At 44.0% G+C, this 18,417-nt stretch overlaps 1 protein-coding gene across 1 annotated transcript in view; it reads right to left on the reverse strand.

Moving 5' to 3' along the window:
* The window catches only part of Dys (Dystrophin), a 421,748-nt gene that overhangs the window by 311,322 nt on the left and 92,009 nt on the right, over positions 1-18,417 (reverse strand). Inside the window, exons 5-17 of the mRNA XM_077631460.1 lie at positions 18,251-18,343; positions 17,546-17,637; positions 16,518-16,598; positions 16,240-16,355; positions 15,563-15,702; positions 11,803-12,018; positions 8,228-9,736; positions 7,165-7,324; positions 6,316-6,488; positions 4,033-4,248; positions 2,260-2,373; positions 1,143-1,286; positions 405-584 (exon numbers count right to left, since the gene is read on the reverse strand). Coding sequence (XP_077487586.1) covers positions 405-584; positions 1,143-1,286; positions 2,260-2,373; positions 4,033-4,248; positions 6,316-6,488; positions 7,165-7,324; positions 8,228-9,736; positions 11,803-12,018; positions 15,563-15,702; positions 16,240-16,355; positions 16,518-16,598; positions 17,546-17,637; positions 18,251-18,343 — 3,234 coding nt within the window. The remainder of the gene's footprint in view (positions 1-404; positions 585-1,142; positions 1,287-2,259; positions 2,374-4,032; positions 4,249-6,315; positions 6,489-7,164; positions 7,325-8,227; positions 9,737-11,802; positions 12,019-15,562; positions 15,703-16,239; positions 16,356-16,517; positions 16,599-17,545; positions 17,638-18,250; positions 18,344-18,417) is intronic.

Consider the following 18,417-nt stretch of genomic DNA (forward strand, 5'->3'; position numbering starts at 1 on the left):
AGTACAAGCTTACATTTAAATTTTCCAACTGGCTTTTCCATATGCGATATTAAAAAAGCACATAAAGATTACATGTTACTGTATTACTTTGCTTGCTTGAACATGACTAGATAAATACATTGGCTCTTTCATTGTCTAAGGTTTGTGAATTCACATTTGAATTTGCAAATGCAAGAAACTTAACAGCAACTATACAGCATGTTGCAACATGCGCCACTTAGAGCAGCAGTTGCCGTTGCTCAACGACTACACTGAGGAAACACCGCAATTATGCCAGACATCACCAAGCACCTTAAAATAAACTTTATACTTAATCACTGTGAAAACATGTAACTATGCTCCCTCACAAGCAAACATATGTCAATATTCAGTGAAAAAAAAAACAACTTAGAATAGCAAATTACCTGTAGCTTCCTGATCCTAGCCTGAAGCTCAGAAGCAGTATTGATCGGTTTTTCTCGTGGTATCTCCATGTCAAGCTCTCGCAACCACTCGCACAAGTCAGCTATGCCTTCCGAGGCACATCTGCTTGTTTCGACAGCCCGCTTCAAAGCAACATTCTTCTTTCTGCTCATTGATGTCACCTGCAGAAAAATGTCCACCCCAGCTGTTCAGTACCACCCCTCGTGACAAAGCACTGGCCACAGCAAAATTCTCATTATGCTTACTTTAGGCGGAAATATCACAGCTGCAAGGAAGAAGGTAGCCAACAGAGACCTTGGGCTCAGCTCCCACCAGCACGTGTTTTATGCTACTTTCCGTAAAATTACCTTCCATCTAAAAGAACCACTCAATTCATTATCTTCTCTAACCAACATAATTATCAGAAAATAATAGTTGAACTTCATTTTGCCTTTTTTTAATTCAGTGACCTCTGGCTTGTTGAGTGTGTACATCTCAATAAGCCCCTCATCTACCCTATTTTTGTCTGCTGCAAATTGCAACAGCTAATGAAACACATGCCAGTAACACTGAATTTTTTTCTGTGGGCTAGTGATGGAACCACAGCATAACTGTTACACCAACACTAGAACTGCCAATGTAATAATAACAATGATTACTATCACACTACACCATGCATAAGATGTGTCGTTCAAGACCAAGTTTACATGGCTCACTCTAACAGGCAGCTGAAAACCAACCTGCTCCCAGTGCCTGTTGAGCTCATCAAGCTGTTTCTGGAGGGTGTCACTGTACTCAGGCTCAGCGTCTTGGATTAGGCCCTCAGCAGCAAGATTGAGGCTGTCAACACTCGGTTGCATGGTATCGACGTCATCTTCAAGAGCCTGGAAAAAAAAAACACAGGAGAAACAACAGTTTCAAATACAGCACCAAAGGCTTTTATTTCAGGCACAGCATCACCATGTTTCACAAGTCGAGATTATGGTCACCTTATGGTTTTGCTCTTCATCTGACACGCAAATAAGGCCTTCGCCGATTCAGTGCAGATTAGTTTTACCATCATGAAAGCAGTGGTTTGAGTGGGTTTAAACTCCCAAAGCGACTCAGGCTATGAGGGGCACCGTAGTGAAGGGCTCCGGAAATTTTGACCAACCACCTGGGGTTCTTTAACTTGCACTGACATCACACAGTACACGCGCCTCTAGAATTTCGCCTCCATCGAAATTCGACCGCCGCAGCCGGGAACGAACCCGCGCCTTCTGGGTCAGAAGTCGAGCACCATAACCACTGAGCCACCGCGCCGGTGCACATCATGAAAGCAGTCCTGCAATAACCTGTATATGCAAAAAAAATCCCTACCACACAAATGGTGCTGGTTGCTTAAGCACACTAGAAGATTTAAGTGCATTCATATTCAGTGCCAAGGTATGTTATCCCTGTTCACCAAGGACAATGTAACCTAGACAAAAATATCATCACAACAACGATAATGTTTGCTAGTACTGCGATGCTAGCATGTTTCAACAAAACTGTGCAACTTTGTTGGGAAAGCCATGGACCATTATGATAGACATCAGCCCTGCCACACTTGGTAACCAAAGCTGAACCGTCCCCATCAAAACAGAGTGACGTATGGGTCCAGAAACCCAAGTCAGCAATATGGAAAGCCACAAGCTATGCTCCTTGCATTTGGTTTTATCCTGGTGCACAAGCATCCATAATGAAAAACGACTCAAGCATGACAGTTTCTCACAGACTCTCTTAACTGCTTATCATGTAACCAGGCTCATGCTACATGATGAAAATATTTACGACGGCACTACTTTTCTATTTGTGCAAAATAAAAAAAGTATTCACATTTGATTGCTCCAACTGTGCTTCAAGTTTCTCCAGATCTCCGTAGGCGACTTCTTCATCCTCAAGGAATGATGTGACATCATTGATCCAGGACTGGACACCTTTCACTTCCTCCTGAAGATAGAAGGTAAGCACCATAATCAGTGGCACGGCACACATACTGTAGAATAGAGAATTCAGTGCAAAAATCATCATTATTTAATTGCTGTTCGTTTCTCCGATGAGATAGGCTGACGTAACAACTGGAGCCAATTAAAACAATGAAGCCAGAATTTTGTTGCAGTTTTTGCATACTTCACCTGACCTAAACCCCAAATGTGAAATCGCAGCTAGTTAGACTGCTGAAGCTAATACCAAGCTATATAAGAGAAAAAATTTATTATATAAATTATTTACTGGTGCCAGAAAATTTCATATGTGATTCATGTTATCACATGTCCTACACATCACTAAAGAGAACAAATGCAAAAAAGAAAGATGTGACACAGTAAAAGCTCGTTAATTCGAACCCGGTTAATTCGAACTTATGGTTAATTCGAACTGACGCCCAGGTCCCGGCACAGCCCTGTGTATTTCAATGGGTGAAAACTCCCGATAATTCAAACAAGTCGGCACCCGCTTCGGTTAATTCAAACTAGGAGCCACTGGCTGACACCTCTCCTTGTAGATAAAAGTTGACCCATAGCGAGTAAAACATGCTCCAAATTTACCAGAGACGTAAAACAACAGAAAAGGAAAAATAAAACCCGAGTGCACGAGGCTCAGGGAGCCCGTGCCCCGGTGCATGCCGTAGCAAGTTTTCGCTGCCGGAGCACTTGCCCGCACCGTTGATGCTTCGGCGCGAGCCGTTCCAGGTTTTCGTGTGCCGCGGTCGCTGGGTCATGATCACGTGGTATAAACAATGTAATATGGCGGTTCGGGCGATGACGGCTTTTGTTGGTGCCGCGAGCACGAGCTACGTGGTCAGCAGCGTGGAGAGGTTGGAGCCCTTGAGTGACGCCGATATAATTGAGGCTGCATGCTCCCAGATCTCCCAGGGTTCACGTGCGGTGAGAAGAGCCAACAGAGATGAGTCGACGGCGGCAACGAGACTATGCCACCACCAAGTGCACATGAAGTAGCGTCGGCGCTCGATGCTGCAGCACGCCACTTCTCTGTCCGTGAGAATTGTGACGTAGCGCAGGAGCTTTGGGCAAGCTGCAGATGATGCTGATGGAGTCTCGGCAGAAGAAACGCAAGCAAATGCACTTCGCTGATTGCTTTTAATTTTAACAACCCTTCCCTAAAAATAAACATGTTTTGGAGCATAAATAGTGTCATATATTCATGCACTAAAGCTCGCTGCTCACGCGAATGCATTCCAGTACTTGTTTCTGGTGCATAACTGGCCGATCAATTTATTTTATTTAACATTAGGACCGGATGCATTTAATTCTCAGAATATGCCCGCCACAAACGTGTAGTAGCGCCTAGCTCGCGATAACGAGTCTAGATGTGACTGCTTCGGGTTCGCCCATTCAATAATTCAAACTTCAAACTTCGCTTAATTCAAACAATTTTCCAGTCCCCTTTGAGTTCGAATTAAAGAGTTCTACTGTATTTCTGCTTGTTCAAAAAGGTCATCATTTGTGCACATCAGCAAGCTTATTTTCGTAATACACTGCAACATTTAATTTAAGCATTTGTGAGCTGAAAATCAGACACTATAATTGTAACTAATGTAGTGATCTTGGGTCAGTCAGACAGGACTGCAATCCCTTGCTTTTTCCTTACCTGAAACCTTTTGAGGATCACCATATACTTTCGTAAGAACTGGAGTCGTTCTTTCAGCAACGAGCAGACTCGGTCCCAGCAGTTGCTCAGGCCGTGCAGTTTGTCCCGCAGTTCACGGGCCCATGGGGCATCCGGCTCCTTTCGGAGCAGCTCTTTGCCAGTGCTGGTGACATACTGCAGGTTCGACTCCTCCTCGTCAACAGTGCTCTGCATTTCCTGCAGAAACGGGAAGAAACAGGGAAGGACACACATGTGAGTTTAAACAGCAATTCCAGGAGTTTTCTGAACATTTTTGAGTTCATGGTAGCATCAGATTTTTTGGGCAGTCTTCTTCACACGGCAAAAAAAACCCAAAAAACTATGGGGATGCTTAAGTCATCTTCAATGCGATAACAAGTTGGTGCAATGCGATAGCATGAGAATTTTCACTGGTGGCGCTGCTATCAATTTGTCTGTGTCAGTTCTTTGGGGAATTGTGCTGCTACTACTCCACAGTCGTCTGCCTCTCAACCGATCCTCTTCAATTATACTGCTGAAACAGCGAATGAGAGTGGACCTGCTGAGTTTGGAAACACTGTACACACTACTATCATTGCTTACTGCTATCATATCCTTACATGCATGCACACATTTTTGATGCGATGAGTAGTGCCTCCATGTCAAGTTCATCTTTGTATGATTCTCCTTCGTCTTCATGTATGTTGAAGGACCAAATCCCGTCAACAACCTCCTTTTTCGCTGAATGTTCTTCTTAAGAACAACCACCTGCTACCTCAGTGGTGTCACGTGGTCTCATGATATCACACACTTTGTCGACCAATCAGAGCTCGGACATGTTATTTGACCCTGTGACATCATCATTCTCAACCAATCAGGGAATTTCGTGACAGATGGAGCCATGTTTTTCTGTTGCTGTGAGCTCTAATGCTTTCGCAATATTAACTTTCGCAAATTTTTCAAACTACTGAACGAATGCATTGTAAAACAGCGAAAACAACAAACCAAAACCGAAATCCAGCTGTGTGACCATGGGCACAGCTTCACATTGTGTAGTGATGATGGCCCAAACATTATAGAAAGATACTCATATCAGCAATGAATGGCTGAAATGGCAACAGGAAACAATGAAGTCCTTCACAAAACGACTAAATGAGCCCATGCAATCCTGAAAATACTTTTTTCATGCAGGTAATGCTTGTGACGTCGCAAACCTAATTTTGCCAAACAGAATTTGCCTGGACTGAGGCCATGAAAATGGCGAGCTTAAAAATCAATTTGCACAGGAACGAAACGCCACGGCTGCCAGATCTGGTGGAAATTACCAGGAAACAAAGGAAAGTTCAACAGAAAAACTGCACTGAAATACGCAATCCTCTAAAGCATCCCAGAGTTGCATTTTGAACTGTCCAAGGCTGGCTGGTTTAACAAGCATTAAAAAGCATGTTAAAAGAGTGCACACAAAGGTGAACATCCCAAGAAATACATGCGTGTTCACCCTCAGTAAGTTCACCCTCAAATACTCAACTGCCTTACGTGTTTCATCCTACATCCTCCCCATTGTTTTCAATCTTTACCATCTACTTTCTTTTTCTTTCTTTCTTCCCTTTTTCATTGTTTTACCAAATGAAAGTACTAGCAGCCAAATATTTATTGTTTTTATCTCTGGCTTTGCGGCATAACTTTTTTGAGCAGCCATCCAAAATGGTATACTGGTTTCCCAAGGACATTCAGATGTGTGACATCTGGAGCGTAAAATGAGAATAAGGCATAGCTGTAACATTTAAAGAAACATGCTCTGCCTGGTAAGCTTACAACATCCCTACTTGGCCACGCTACATTATAAAGAACCAACACTTCAATATCGGTTCTGTACATGTGGCTTCCCACACATAAATTGCTAGAGGTCAGGGGCTCTCAATCACTTTAACCTCAGGGAACCCCAACAGTTTTAAAAAGGTGCTCAAGAACCCCGCATGTCTTGGCTCCCATCAATTCCAGACTGAAGTGCACGCAATGAAATGTATGCAGCTACAAAGCCCCTCAAAACATGGCCAAATTCAATTAATAATGACTAGCTAAACAGTGAAACAGTTTACATACTGCTATAAGCAATTACAGCATGATTGGCTCTAAAATAAAGTCAGTAAAGGAACAGTGGGAGTTGAAGCATGCACAGATTTAAGTGCATGGTCCACAAAACTCAGTCTGAGAATGAACATAATACAGGGAGTGTACTGCCCCTGCATAACAACTGGGAATGCAAGCGAGGCATGCAGTGCCTACCTTGTATTTCTGCAGCTGATCCTCCATGGCTTCCATGCTGTCCACTTGAGACTTCTCCGATTCCAGAGCCTGCTGGACGCTCCGAATCCAGGCATCCAGCGCATCTACAGCTTCCAACAGCTTGGGGGGCGGAGCCCGCTCGAGAGACCGACTCAGCTGCGCTTCGAGGTCAGCTGCAGAAAGAACACCGCATGGGAGTGTCACAGCTCAAGACAGGCACCTGCACGTTCTTCTCAAAGAAAAGGACTCAGTGCATGCACTGACTAGTAAGTGTTTGCACTGCTGAGAGAAACTTCCACACTTTGAAAAGTATTTTGCAAGAGAAGATTAATTATTCTTTTCTATGGCTTTAAATAACGCCCACTTAAATCTGCTCCCGTCACTTACTGTGCGCAAAATGAGTGCACTTGAGACAGTACCTTGTTTCAGTGCAAGCGAAAATCAGGTCAGAAAAACGCCATGCAGCGCACAAGCCGTAGTGTTTTGAAACATTGTCCAGTTGCGGACCCTCAAGTGAATCACAAATAAGAAGTGCGGCAGCACGAGAAAAATGGGAAATAAAACTAGGCACACCCCCCCAACTAAAAAATACACTTGGAAAAACTAGGAGTAGAATAAAAACACAGAAGGATCGGCACAAAGGTTAGCCAGCCAAAGTAGACAAGTTATAAGCAGAGGACGGACCAACAAAAAGAGGCACATCAAACCGCTAGGCAACCAACCCAATTCAAATGGAACCCAAGATTTTCCAGATGACTCTTTTTCTTCCTGTAAAGCACGTTCTCACACTATCGTACATAGTGCATGGTGTACCCTCCTGATAAGCCCAGTTTTGTGGTTGTGGCCCACCTATCTTGGTTCCTGTCTCTGCCCACTGGTTGGCAAGTTGCTCCAGCTGCCCGAAGACTGGCTCTGCACTCAGCGTGGGCACCCTGGCCTGGAGCGCCTGTCCTTTCTCCTGCAGCCTCAGCACCTTGTCCTCCTGGCTGTCCAGTGTTTTCAGCCTCATCTGGGGAAGAATCAAACAATTATTTCATAGCTTCCAAGCGCTGAAAAGAATGAAGCAATAAAGAGACATGTGAAAGCCTAGACAATCCGACCGTGCTGCACAGGCTCAATATGTATGCTTGCGCAGAGCGTTACATGCGGAAAACTGAAGTTACAAACAGCCCTTTTCTGTCTGGACTGGTAATCAAGATGGGGCAGTTTCCTAGCGATAACTATGACAAGGATTTTAGTGGAACCTACAAGAAGAGCATGGTTCGAAAGTTCACAGGTTTGACATCCCACTGCATAAAACACTCTTCTGAAAGAAAATGGCCCTATTCCACATCCGACACTGACACAGCAGTAGCTCTGTCAGATAAATATGCCAACCCAGCAAGATCACAAACTGAATACAAAGTGTCTCAACAATGATTAATCGCTAAGTGGCCTGAGTAACTACAGGCCACAACTGCTCAAGTGACCGCCCTGTCTGTGATAAAACGTGAAGTAGAAGCAATGTCGCCCCCTTTTGGCATTAGCAATGGCTTTATACTTCCACACTAAGGAGATAGGATGTAGAAACTCAAATCCCTAAGACATTGGAAGACAGGCCTGGCGATGGGCAAAATCACGCCAACAGAACTGCCATAACAGAAACTCCACACACACAAAAAAAGTCTGCAGTAATGTAACTAGCCAATGATATCACCAGTTATTGAATCAGGATTCTGAAGACTGCAACCACTTCCTATATCAATGACACTACCCATTTTGGCTAACTAGGCAGCATTCAAGGAAAGGCTAAGCATTGCAGCAAGTGAACTATCTGATGTCACAAACTAATCTTGCATTGAAGCGCAACCATGATGGCAATGTGCACCAGTGTGCATGACGACAATATGCCTGACGACAGATGTAGTCATACCTTGCACTGCTCCAGCAGCCTCCGCAAGTCGTCTGTCTCCTTCCGCTGCCGAGCCGTAGCCTGCGAGTTCTCCAGCCAGCGCCGATGCGAGGCCAACAGGCGTTCGAGGGCGTCCCCTTCGGCCTGGAGCTCGCGGCAAGCATGCAGCCCTTCCAGGTGCTCTCGCTGGGACTGCACCATGTTCTGAACTTCGTGCCAGCGCACCTCCACCTCCCGCAGGACTCCCTGCACCTCTTTCGTTTGCTCGCCAACTGCATCGAGGCCTTCGACGACATCCCTGCCCTGCTGAACAAGTTGGGCTACTTCTCCTTTGTTCATGGCAACTTGCCTCTCCACATCCTCTGTCAGCGCCTGCAACTCTTCAGTGCTCATGCGCTCTAGAAGTGCCTTGAGCTGCTCCTGCGACAGTGGTCGTTCAGGATCAATCCCCAGTTGATTCTCCACTTTTTCGAGCCAGGCTGTGACGTTTTCAAGGGCCCTCTGCCATTCCTTCACCTTCCAGCTGTCCAGACGCCGCTTCTTGGCTCCAAAGTCAGACAGGGGCTCTCTTCCCAAAGCAGTTCTTGGAGAGCTGCCATACGATTCCTTCTTGAAAAGGCTATAAGTAAAGGCCTTTTCTTCGGCCTCTGCTTTCACCTTCTGCTCTGTGCTGCCCTTGGCCAACTTTCTGCTCATGTTCTCCATTTTCTGGAGCAGGGCATCCCAGCGATGGGTCAGCTGCTCCTGCTTGCGAGAAAGCTCGGTTGCGGCCAAGGAGCCCTTGTCGAGAACCTTGATTGTTTTCTGGATCTCGTTCGATATGTTGTCAAGGCGCTTGTTATGGTAGTCTAGGTCTTGCTCCAGCACCTGAAGACACTTGACCATGTCCAGCACCTCCTGCACTGAAGCCCTGGTAGCGTCAGCCTTCTCCATGCGGCACAGCTGCGCCTCCTGCATGAGCAGCCACTGCTGCAGCCGCGGCTCCTCCGTGCTCAGCAGCTGCAGCGTGTTGATCAGGGCCTCCAGCTGCTCACCATACCTCTCTACCCAGCTGCACACCGTCGACCAGCGCTCGCCGAGCGCCGCCAACTCATCCTCCAGGGCTGAGAATGCATTTTCAGCGCTAGCCTCATCCACAACAACAACCATGTTTGACAGGGAGTTGACTACTGCTTGCTCTTTCTCTATGTCGTCTTGAAGTTGTTTATGCTCCTCTATTTGTCGTCGCGCTGTCTCCAAGTCGGGTCCAACGGGTCCAAACCGGCTTATTCTGTCTTCTGTCTCCGTCAGCCACTGACGCAAGGCGTGCTGTTGCTGCTGCTGCAACTTCATCAGGGCTTCCTGTAGCTTTGTCTGCATGTCCATGGCGCTGTGCCTGAGACTCTCCCAGCGCGTGTTGAGCAATGACATTTGAACCTTGATCTCCTCCTTCTCCTGTGCCGATATGCCAGCCTCACGGATGACCCGCTGCCCTTCCTGGAGCACTTCTCCCACGCGGCCCTGATTTCTCGTCAGCTCCAGCATAAAATCCTGAAACCGAAAAGAAAAATTATTACCAACTCGGAGTATTACAGGGCACATTTACCAGACACCACATCAGATTGGAGATTAACAAAACAAGCCCCAAAGAACACTGAAGCTGAAGCAACAAGCAATGGAAAGGCAATGATAGGTGTAACATTAAGAAGTAGAGACAGCAGAGTGCCTTAGAAAACATGATGTTATGCATAAAGTTAAGAGAAAAGAACGGACTAAAACATGACATGAGTTGAGTAAAGCAGAAAACCAGTCATCTATTAGAGTAGAAAAAGAAAAGGGAGGGGGGCATCAAAGGAAGGAAAGCTTAACTCAAAGAATGGAAAAAAACCATGCAGAGTGATGATAAGGTCACAAAATTTATTGCTATGGCAATAGTTAAAGCTTTTACATGATTAAGGAAACCGCAGAGTGCCGGGTTAACTCAACTAATGATAGAGATTAGGAGCAATACAGCAACATGCAAAATCAAAAAAATTTGGAGGACGCTTAAGCTTCATCTTTAAGAGTGGGACGCGATAGCATGTTGAGGCGTTGCCAAGGAGTCCACACGCCATCGCCCGTTCGGCAATACAGCAACATGCAATACAGCAACAGGAGCAATACAGCAACATGCAAAATCAAAAAAATTTGGAGGACGCTTAAGCTTCATCTTTAAGAGTGAGACGCACAGCGTGTTGAGGCGTTGCCAAATGTGTATCATCTGTTCGGCAATACAGCAACATGCAATACAGCAACAGGAGCAATACAGCAACATGCAAAATAAAAAAAATTTGGAGGACACTTAAGCTTCATCTTTAAGAGTGGGACGCGATAGCGTGTTGAGGCGTTGCCAAGAAGCCCACCCCATCGCCCGTTCGGCAATACAGCAACATGCAATACAGCAACAGGAGCAATACAGCAACATGCAAAATCAAAAAAATTTAGAGGACGCTTAAGCTTCATCTTTAAGAGTGAGACGCCATGAGGCATTGCCAAGAAGCCCACCCCATCCCCGCCCCCGCCATCCCCCTTCTTCCCCATCCCCCTTCTTCGGTGGGAGCCCATTGGACAATTTAAGAAAAGGAGGCCTGTCTCACATATCTCGCCTTAAGGGAAGGAAAATGAAATGAAAATTGGCTTTAAGGAAAGGAAATGACACCTGTCTCACAATTCTGGCTAGACACCCTAGCACCCTAAGCGAAGGAAAAGGAGGAGGAGGATTTTTCCACCATATGAGCTCCTGACCCTGTCCACACACCCCCTGTGATGACTCAGTGTTTAAGGCCCTTGTCTACTGAGCCGGAGACCCTAGTTCCAACCCGACCACAGCGGGCCGCCTTTCAATGAAGGCGAAACCCAAAAGAAGCCCATGTGCTAGGTCTGCAATGTCAGTGCAGGTTAAAGATCCCCAGGTGGTCAAAATTATTCACTCGGCACCTCTTTCTTTCTTCCTTTCTTCTTTCACTCCCTCCTTTACCCCTTCCCTTATGGCCCAGTTCCCATGCCCATCAACATATGTGAGACAATTACTGCATCATTTCCTTTCCTCAAAAAAAAAATAATTTCGTTTCATTTCTTTTATAAAAAAAACTCATCATCATCAGCATCATTTTCATCACCATGATCATCAGCAGCAGCGTCCCAGCTGTGTTCACTGACAAAGGCCTCTCCCATTCATTTCCAATTAGCATTGTCCTGCCCCAGATGTAGCCTACCTAATCCAACAAATTTCCTAGTCTCGTCTGCCCACCTGATCCTCTACCCCCTGTAAGGTATTACCTTCACTCCAAGTGAAGGTAATTACCTTCACTTGGAGCCCATTCTGTTATTCTAACAGAGTACTGGTTAAGTACACTGCATATTGCATGCCCCACCCACAACTATTTCTTTTTCCTGATTTCAGCTAGGACATAATTAACTCTTGCGTGTAAACTATAATCACCTTTGCTCTATTCCTTTCTCTTAATGTTACCCCTGTCACTAATGTAGACCAAAAAGTTGTACAAGCACTAAGAAAAAGGTTCCAGCAGCAATACAGCATCACAAAGGTGTGAATGCAGTCCGAATCCATCCCTCACCTCGTGCGTGTGGAAGAGATCCTTCACTTGTGCCACAGTGTTGCCGATGGGGGGCAGATTGACCAGCCGGTCCTCTGCCTCCAGCAGCCAGGTCAGCACTTCTTCCAAACTGCTCTGGTAACTGTTCACGTTGGTGGCGACCCCACGAGTGGAACTGGCCCCGCCCACTGCTCCACCTTTAGCTGCCTGCAGAGGGCTGGCGCCTTTTCCGACATCCTATGTGATGAAAAAGACTGTGCTTAACAAAGCATTATTGTTTGCCCAATCTTTACAAAAGTTTCAAAGTCCCAAAGGCAGTTTCTGTGGTTGTCATCTAGTATCACCCTATGAACTTATAAATTCTAGGCTTATAGAAAGGCGTAATTCTATTCTGTCAACAGCACAGAGCCACAATTTCCAGCTGCACCTGACACCTTTCTGAACAGCGGTTTCAGCTCAAGAACACCTATCATTTGACCTAAAAAGTAACATACATCCAAGGGAGATTGGACGCTGTTTGCAAGCTGTTGAATTTTAGCCCGAAAGAGCTAAAGGAAAAGCCTTAGTACAGCAAGAGGATTCAAAATGTCACCTTCCGCATTCAGAAATGCAAAATTTATCCACTACGCCCTAGCACCAAAGAAAAGGCTTGGGTGTAACGGTGATGTCATCTGTTCTCATCAAAAACCTCCTTTTTTTTTTGCCACTGGATGTTGCTGCTTAACCGAAAGTTGTGGTTCTGTACCAATGATAAAGAATGGAAAAACACTATAAATAGTCTTATGTATGGCCCTGAGTCAGTTGACTGTCATCAAGGGTTTCCCATAAGAAGCGACTCATGATATACACCACTTCTAGTTTGTCGTCAGTATCAGCACAAAAGGACCAACACATGCCCAGTGAGGATAGTAAACAAAATAACCACTGATAAAGGCCATGTGACACCAGTGTTGGATTTGCATGCAGTTACACTGCCCATGTTAAGAGTAACTTTAGGTCTTTTATGTCAAACTGTGGCCTCTTTCACACTCACCGCACTTTAACTACAGTGGCACAATGCTTTTTTTCAATGACAATAACCCATTGCTAGTCGCATATCCACATTATGCAACATACCGATTTTTGCAAGTCAATATAAACAACCAAAGAAATGGGAAAAAAAAGAAAAATAAAGAGTAGAGCCATAACCTAAGGGGCTGCTCAAATAAACTTGTTTAGTGGGGTGTATGCTACACATGTTGCTGTTACAGTATGCGTCCTGCCCAGACATGCCACCCAGGCCGCCATGTACTTACTACTGCACTCCTGGGTTCATGCACATGTGCGTAATGATTCAAATGCAGCCTGCACAGCGTATGCAGCGTATGGCCTTTTTTTCCTCTGGGACCTTGCATGTTACATTAAGACTGCTTACCAAAGCAACCTACAATGTGTCCTGTACTCCTAACCAGTGTTTTCTTCTTGTGTAATTATGTTTCATGACATCTTACTGTATTTAGGTTTGTTACTGAGAGGCAGCGGACAGTAAAGCCATGCTTGCCCCAAAATTTGCTTTGCAGGCATAAAACAAGGCTTCTTTACAGCATTTCTGGCAGGAACCAAAATTATTAGATATTCTGTCAACAGTTGCCTTTACAACGGATAAATCGCAACATTTCAAGATGCTACGTGAACAAGTTAAGGGTCATCTCTTGTTATGAACCGAGAGGGCTACAACATTTACCTGAGTGGAATGAAAACAATAGGCAGTATATTCTAAACATCTTAAAGATACACGATGTGAAAGTTCAGAGTAATAACTCATTCAATAATTTATTTCAAATTATATTCAATTTTACTCTAAACTTTCTGAATGCCTTGCCTTCTTCTGAATAACAAAATCAACCAGAACAAAAGTGCTGAAAGTGCTTCCCTGCAACAACTTAGAACACTTCGAAACTTCTACAGTGTACAAATATGTATACACTAAGCCAAATGTGCAGTCGCGCTCAGTATGACCTGCAACGTGCTGACAACTGTAGTGCTGTTTGCATTTTGCGACAATTGCATGCACAGTCACAGACACTGCAGACAGTCCCACCCTTTCGACCGAAAGCTATATGCATGTAATTTAATCACCACAATGTACCTGATCCTTCCCGAAGAAAGCCCCCAACACCATCTTGCTTGTTGCAAGCCATGCTGAGCATGTCTGTATGTGCCAAAGATTTTTAGCAGCACAACAGAAAATCGAAATAAACATCTGCTTGGTTCAACGAAGTAATGTAATTTTACACTGATAGGGCAGATAACCAGAATAAAAGAGAGCCAGGGTTCCCAAGAAGGTGAGTCAAAAGGAAGGAATGTCACCCATACTCAACGTCAACAATAAGCTGCCTACCTGAAGATCTGACATCCCAAACACAAGTTCAAGAGCAAATCCGTTGCAACTGCACTTTAGCACACAAACCACATGCACAGACTACACCGCTGTCACCTTGCCAAAATTCTGTTCCAGTACAAACAGCATAAGGTGTTGCCTTCCAACTTCACTTGAAAGCAGACCGCTCGTAAAGAAAAAACTATGCCAGACATGCAAGACGACACACTTATCTTGATAAGACTCCAGCCTTATCAAAGGAAAGAGGGAGACCCTCCCCTAGGGCACTCAAGTGCTTCGGGCACTTGAAGGAACCAGTGAGACAGGGAAACGAACTAATATGCTTCATAGCATTTTTCACGGCCCTAACCATAACCAGGGATCAAAAATTGCCAAGCTGGAGCTCAGGTACTGTTTTTGGCCAACTTTCATGAAAATTCTGCATGCTTATTATCTTACCACGTAGAGCAACTAGAACTACAATTCCTTTTGCTGCAAGGGGATTAGTGTGGTGTGCATGCCATTCTGGGAGCAGGTTATCAAATTCTAACTAGCATAATTAATTATTTTGTTGCAATTACGGCCACATGGCAACTACAGTTTGAAGACCGAAATTCAATGGCCTGTAAAGCTACTGACAATGGATATGTCAAAAATGTACTTCTAACATTGCATTCTTTACTCATCTAGCTATCTATTCACACTATAAGAATAGTTTTTTGCAGAGCCATTTTTTTCATACTGGACATAATACAAAATAATTTCTAATTATACTTAAAACTTATAGAGATATCTCAGAAACTAACAACACATTTTGATATCAGCATAAAAAAAAACTGTATAACACTGCAATTTCATTGAGATTTGTCAAAAAAAAAACTATTGCTCCCTAGATAACGATTTTTTTTATGGTGCAGTGTCCAATACAGAGCACCGTCCTGAAGCTGGCAACCTGCATGCAGTGAAAAGCAGGGCAACAAGCCTATAGTGACCACAGCGATAATAAGTACAAAATTCCACAAGTGAGGGTAGCATAAATGCTTATGACCGATAATACAAAATGTGCCCATGTTAAACAGTGGCCTTTACCAGCTCCAGTGCACACACCATGTGGAAGCTTTTCCTGTGCTTCACATCATGGAAAGAAAAGACTGCGGTTCATTTTATCTTAACAGGTATATATCAAAAAGACCAAATGTATAAGACCAGCAAGGTTAATGTGCCTTTTAACAAATTGTTCAGGATAGCTAACAGCAATAACAAAATCAGTAGACAATTCACCTAAGTGCAGACAAATTACAAACACAGGCTAGCTAAAACTGCATGAAGTGAACCACATCCAGCCAGCTGAAACAGGTATATACCAGTAGATACTCTCAAACATACAAAACCGCAAAAAAAAAGCAAAGGAATCAGGATTACCTGATGAAATGAAGTTTCACTATCCGAGTACTCTGATGAGCTGCCTTTTCGCAGAGGGATGTTTTGCTGGTGCAGTACTTGAAAAAAGCACATGACGTACATCATGACAGACTTTTTATCGGGATGAAGCGTGTTCACATCTGCAAACAAGAAAGAAAGAAAGAAAAACGTCATGCTTGGGCAAGATGCTTAGCAAGGAAACAAGGATAATTATTAAAATTAAATGAAAATTCGTTTTGAGGAAATGAAAAGCACAGAAACTTTCTCGTTTCTCAGTGGACAGCTTAACTGCGTCATGAGGGAAGGGGTGAAGAAGGGAGAGAGATGAGCGGAGGGAATAAGGTGCCATCGTTTTGCACCAACATCACACTGTACACTGGCGTCTTGCATTTTGCCTCCATCAAAACGCAGCCACTGTGAATGGGATTGAACCCATGCCCTCAGGCTCAGCAGCCAAGCCCCCACAGAGCCACTGCAGTGGGCAAGATAAATAAGGTTCCTAAGTTGCTAAAATGCAGAGGTAGCCAAGTGCGCTGCTTTTCGGTGTCTGGCCTCCTTTGTGCACCTCACCACCAAGTGCACTTCAAAGAAGCGTGTTTAGCCATCTGTATTTCGACACTTGAACAGTGCTCCAGGGCAGGGTTAGATGGCAGTGGCATCCATGGGAATTTCATTACCTTCAGGATCTAGCAGCCGCTCAATCCCCAAGTGCTTTTCCGCAAACTGAAAGGCGTGTTCCAGCCGAGAGTTCGGGTCTTTGTTTAGCAGGCTCTTGTAGTCAAACAAGTCAGGCCTACACAAAGAAGAAAAAAAAAAGGCAGCAACAAACACAGGGTTACAATAATGCACAAGGTCTTCGTTTCCAGTCAAGATATGAAAATAAGATTAGATGGCTCAAAACGCAACACGGCTTTCATGCGGAAATCCATAAATTTAAATCTTATAACTAACCTACCTGAACTTATGTATAATGGCATTGAATGCAAGGCCATCGATCCAGCTTGTTGTGAAATTCCTGATTTCCACTCCAATGTATCTAAAAAGAGACAAGAGGCATATCAATGACACAGAAAATTATAATCAACAGGTATCAATCAGCACTGCAGCAAATAGTGCACTTATGATCGAGGTCCGTTATCACGAAATGCAAGGAGGGCATTTAAATGCCACACAGCAATGCGCCACAACCCCTTTCGTCAATGTAGTCTATGCATAGACATCAGATCAATAAACCAGTTTTTACTGTGTACAACAGACCCATTCTTCTCCCTACAATGCGTACTTGTTCAGAGGTGTTGTCTTTGCAAAGCTGCACATGCACAACATATTTTACACCACTCTTAGTGCTGTCAGTTTCCATACGCTGTCCTCTTGATAAAGTTCAGCACTTTTTTATTCATTCAGGTCACCTAACTAATCAGCTGTGTGCTGTCGGCTGGCCACACATAACTTTCACTGTCAGCACAACCTTAAACTTTTATATCTTTCCAACATTTCTCTAATACCTTGCTTGCTTCATTAGGTTGGAACTCATTCATATAAGTGCTCTTCTCAAGCTGGTGCAATTTCCTGTAGATTCTCCACTGTGGTCCCATGGGGCAGTTAAATGTTTGTGCAATTATCTGCCGTCTTTGTGTTCAGTCTGAACTTCTGCCATTGTATGCCATGCACTGCCTTCTAATCCCAAATGTGTGGCTGTTTGGGCTTGCTGAACGCATTGCACCGTGCTACTAATAAAAATGATGAAACATAAACACCTAGAATATATGCAATATCTAGAAGCCAAATTGCAAAATGCAAGTTTTCTAACAGCCTTGCTTGATTTATGGGGACCAAGTTTTCCATGAGACATAAGGCGAGAAACCTGAGAAGGTACTTCAAAATTTTCCAATTATGATGATGATGGTGATGGTAATTATGATTATAGTGATGATGTGCGCGAAGGTAAGCACATATTGGCAAAAGTTGCATGGTAAAACACACCCTTTGGTGACATCTCTGCACCAAGCGAGAAGAGTTTTCTCCAGGTTCGTTTGATGGACATCACTGGATGCCCTTTTCAATACACCATGAACCTGAAGAGAAAAGAAATGATGTACAGCAGTAGTCAGAAACAACAATTGGCATTGCTATTCAACAGTGTAAGTGCCACACAGATCAACCCATCGCTTCAATTACTACCCATTATGTGATTAAACCTCGCCACGGAGAAAAAATTCACACCAGTCCCAAATGGCCAGATACAAAACTTTTCTAAACCTTGCTTTAAAATACTTCAATTTGCCTCTCTAAAATATTTGAAAATATTGGCAACTAGATAATGTCACAAAAGATAGAAGTAAATACAGTTAGTGAACCAAATAGAGTACTTATTTAACCCACGTTTAAAAGCTTGGACAAACAGCAATGTAAAAGCAAACATACTTTGTTTAGATACAACCATACATGGAATGCCATAATTACTGCCATGAAAAAGTTGTATGCCCATATGTACATGTTAAAATATGCATGCTAATGAGTAAAATGTTCTTTACACAATAATGTGCAAACCCCAGTGAGATAGGTATGAGTTTTTTCAGGAGCAGTGTGGTGCCCATGCACATGATACACACAATGATGCACCTACGTGGAATTAAAGCAATTAAAGCAGCTGCAGAGACATGAACCATCACTTATTTTGTCACATACCTGCCAGTGAAGGATAATACTCCAGATAAGGCCTAATGTGAGCTTTGGATTGCCATCAACAATATCATTCGTGCTGATATTGACAAGCTTCACCTGGAAGCAGCAAATAGATTCACATGTTTCAAGCATGCTAGCCAAAATTCTACCAGCTATTGCAACAAACCAAT

Source organism: Amblyomma americanum, chromosome 7, assembly GCF_052857255.1.
Source record: "Amblyomma americanum isolate KBUSLIRL-KWMA chromosome 7, ASM5285725v1, whole genome shotgun sequence".
Lineage (NCBI taxonomy): Eukaryota > Metazoa > Arthropoda > Arachnida > Ixodida > Ixodidae > Amblyomma > Amblyomma americanum.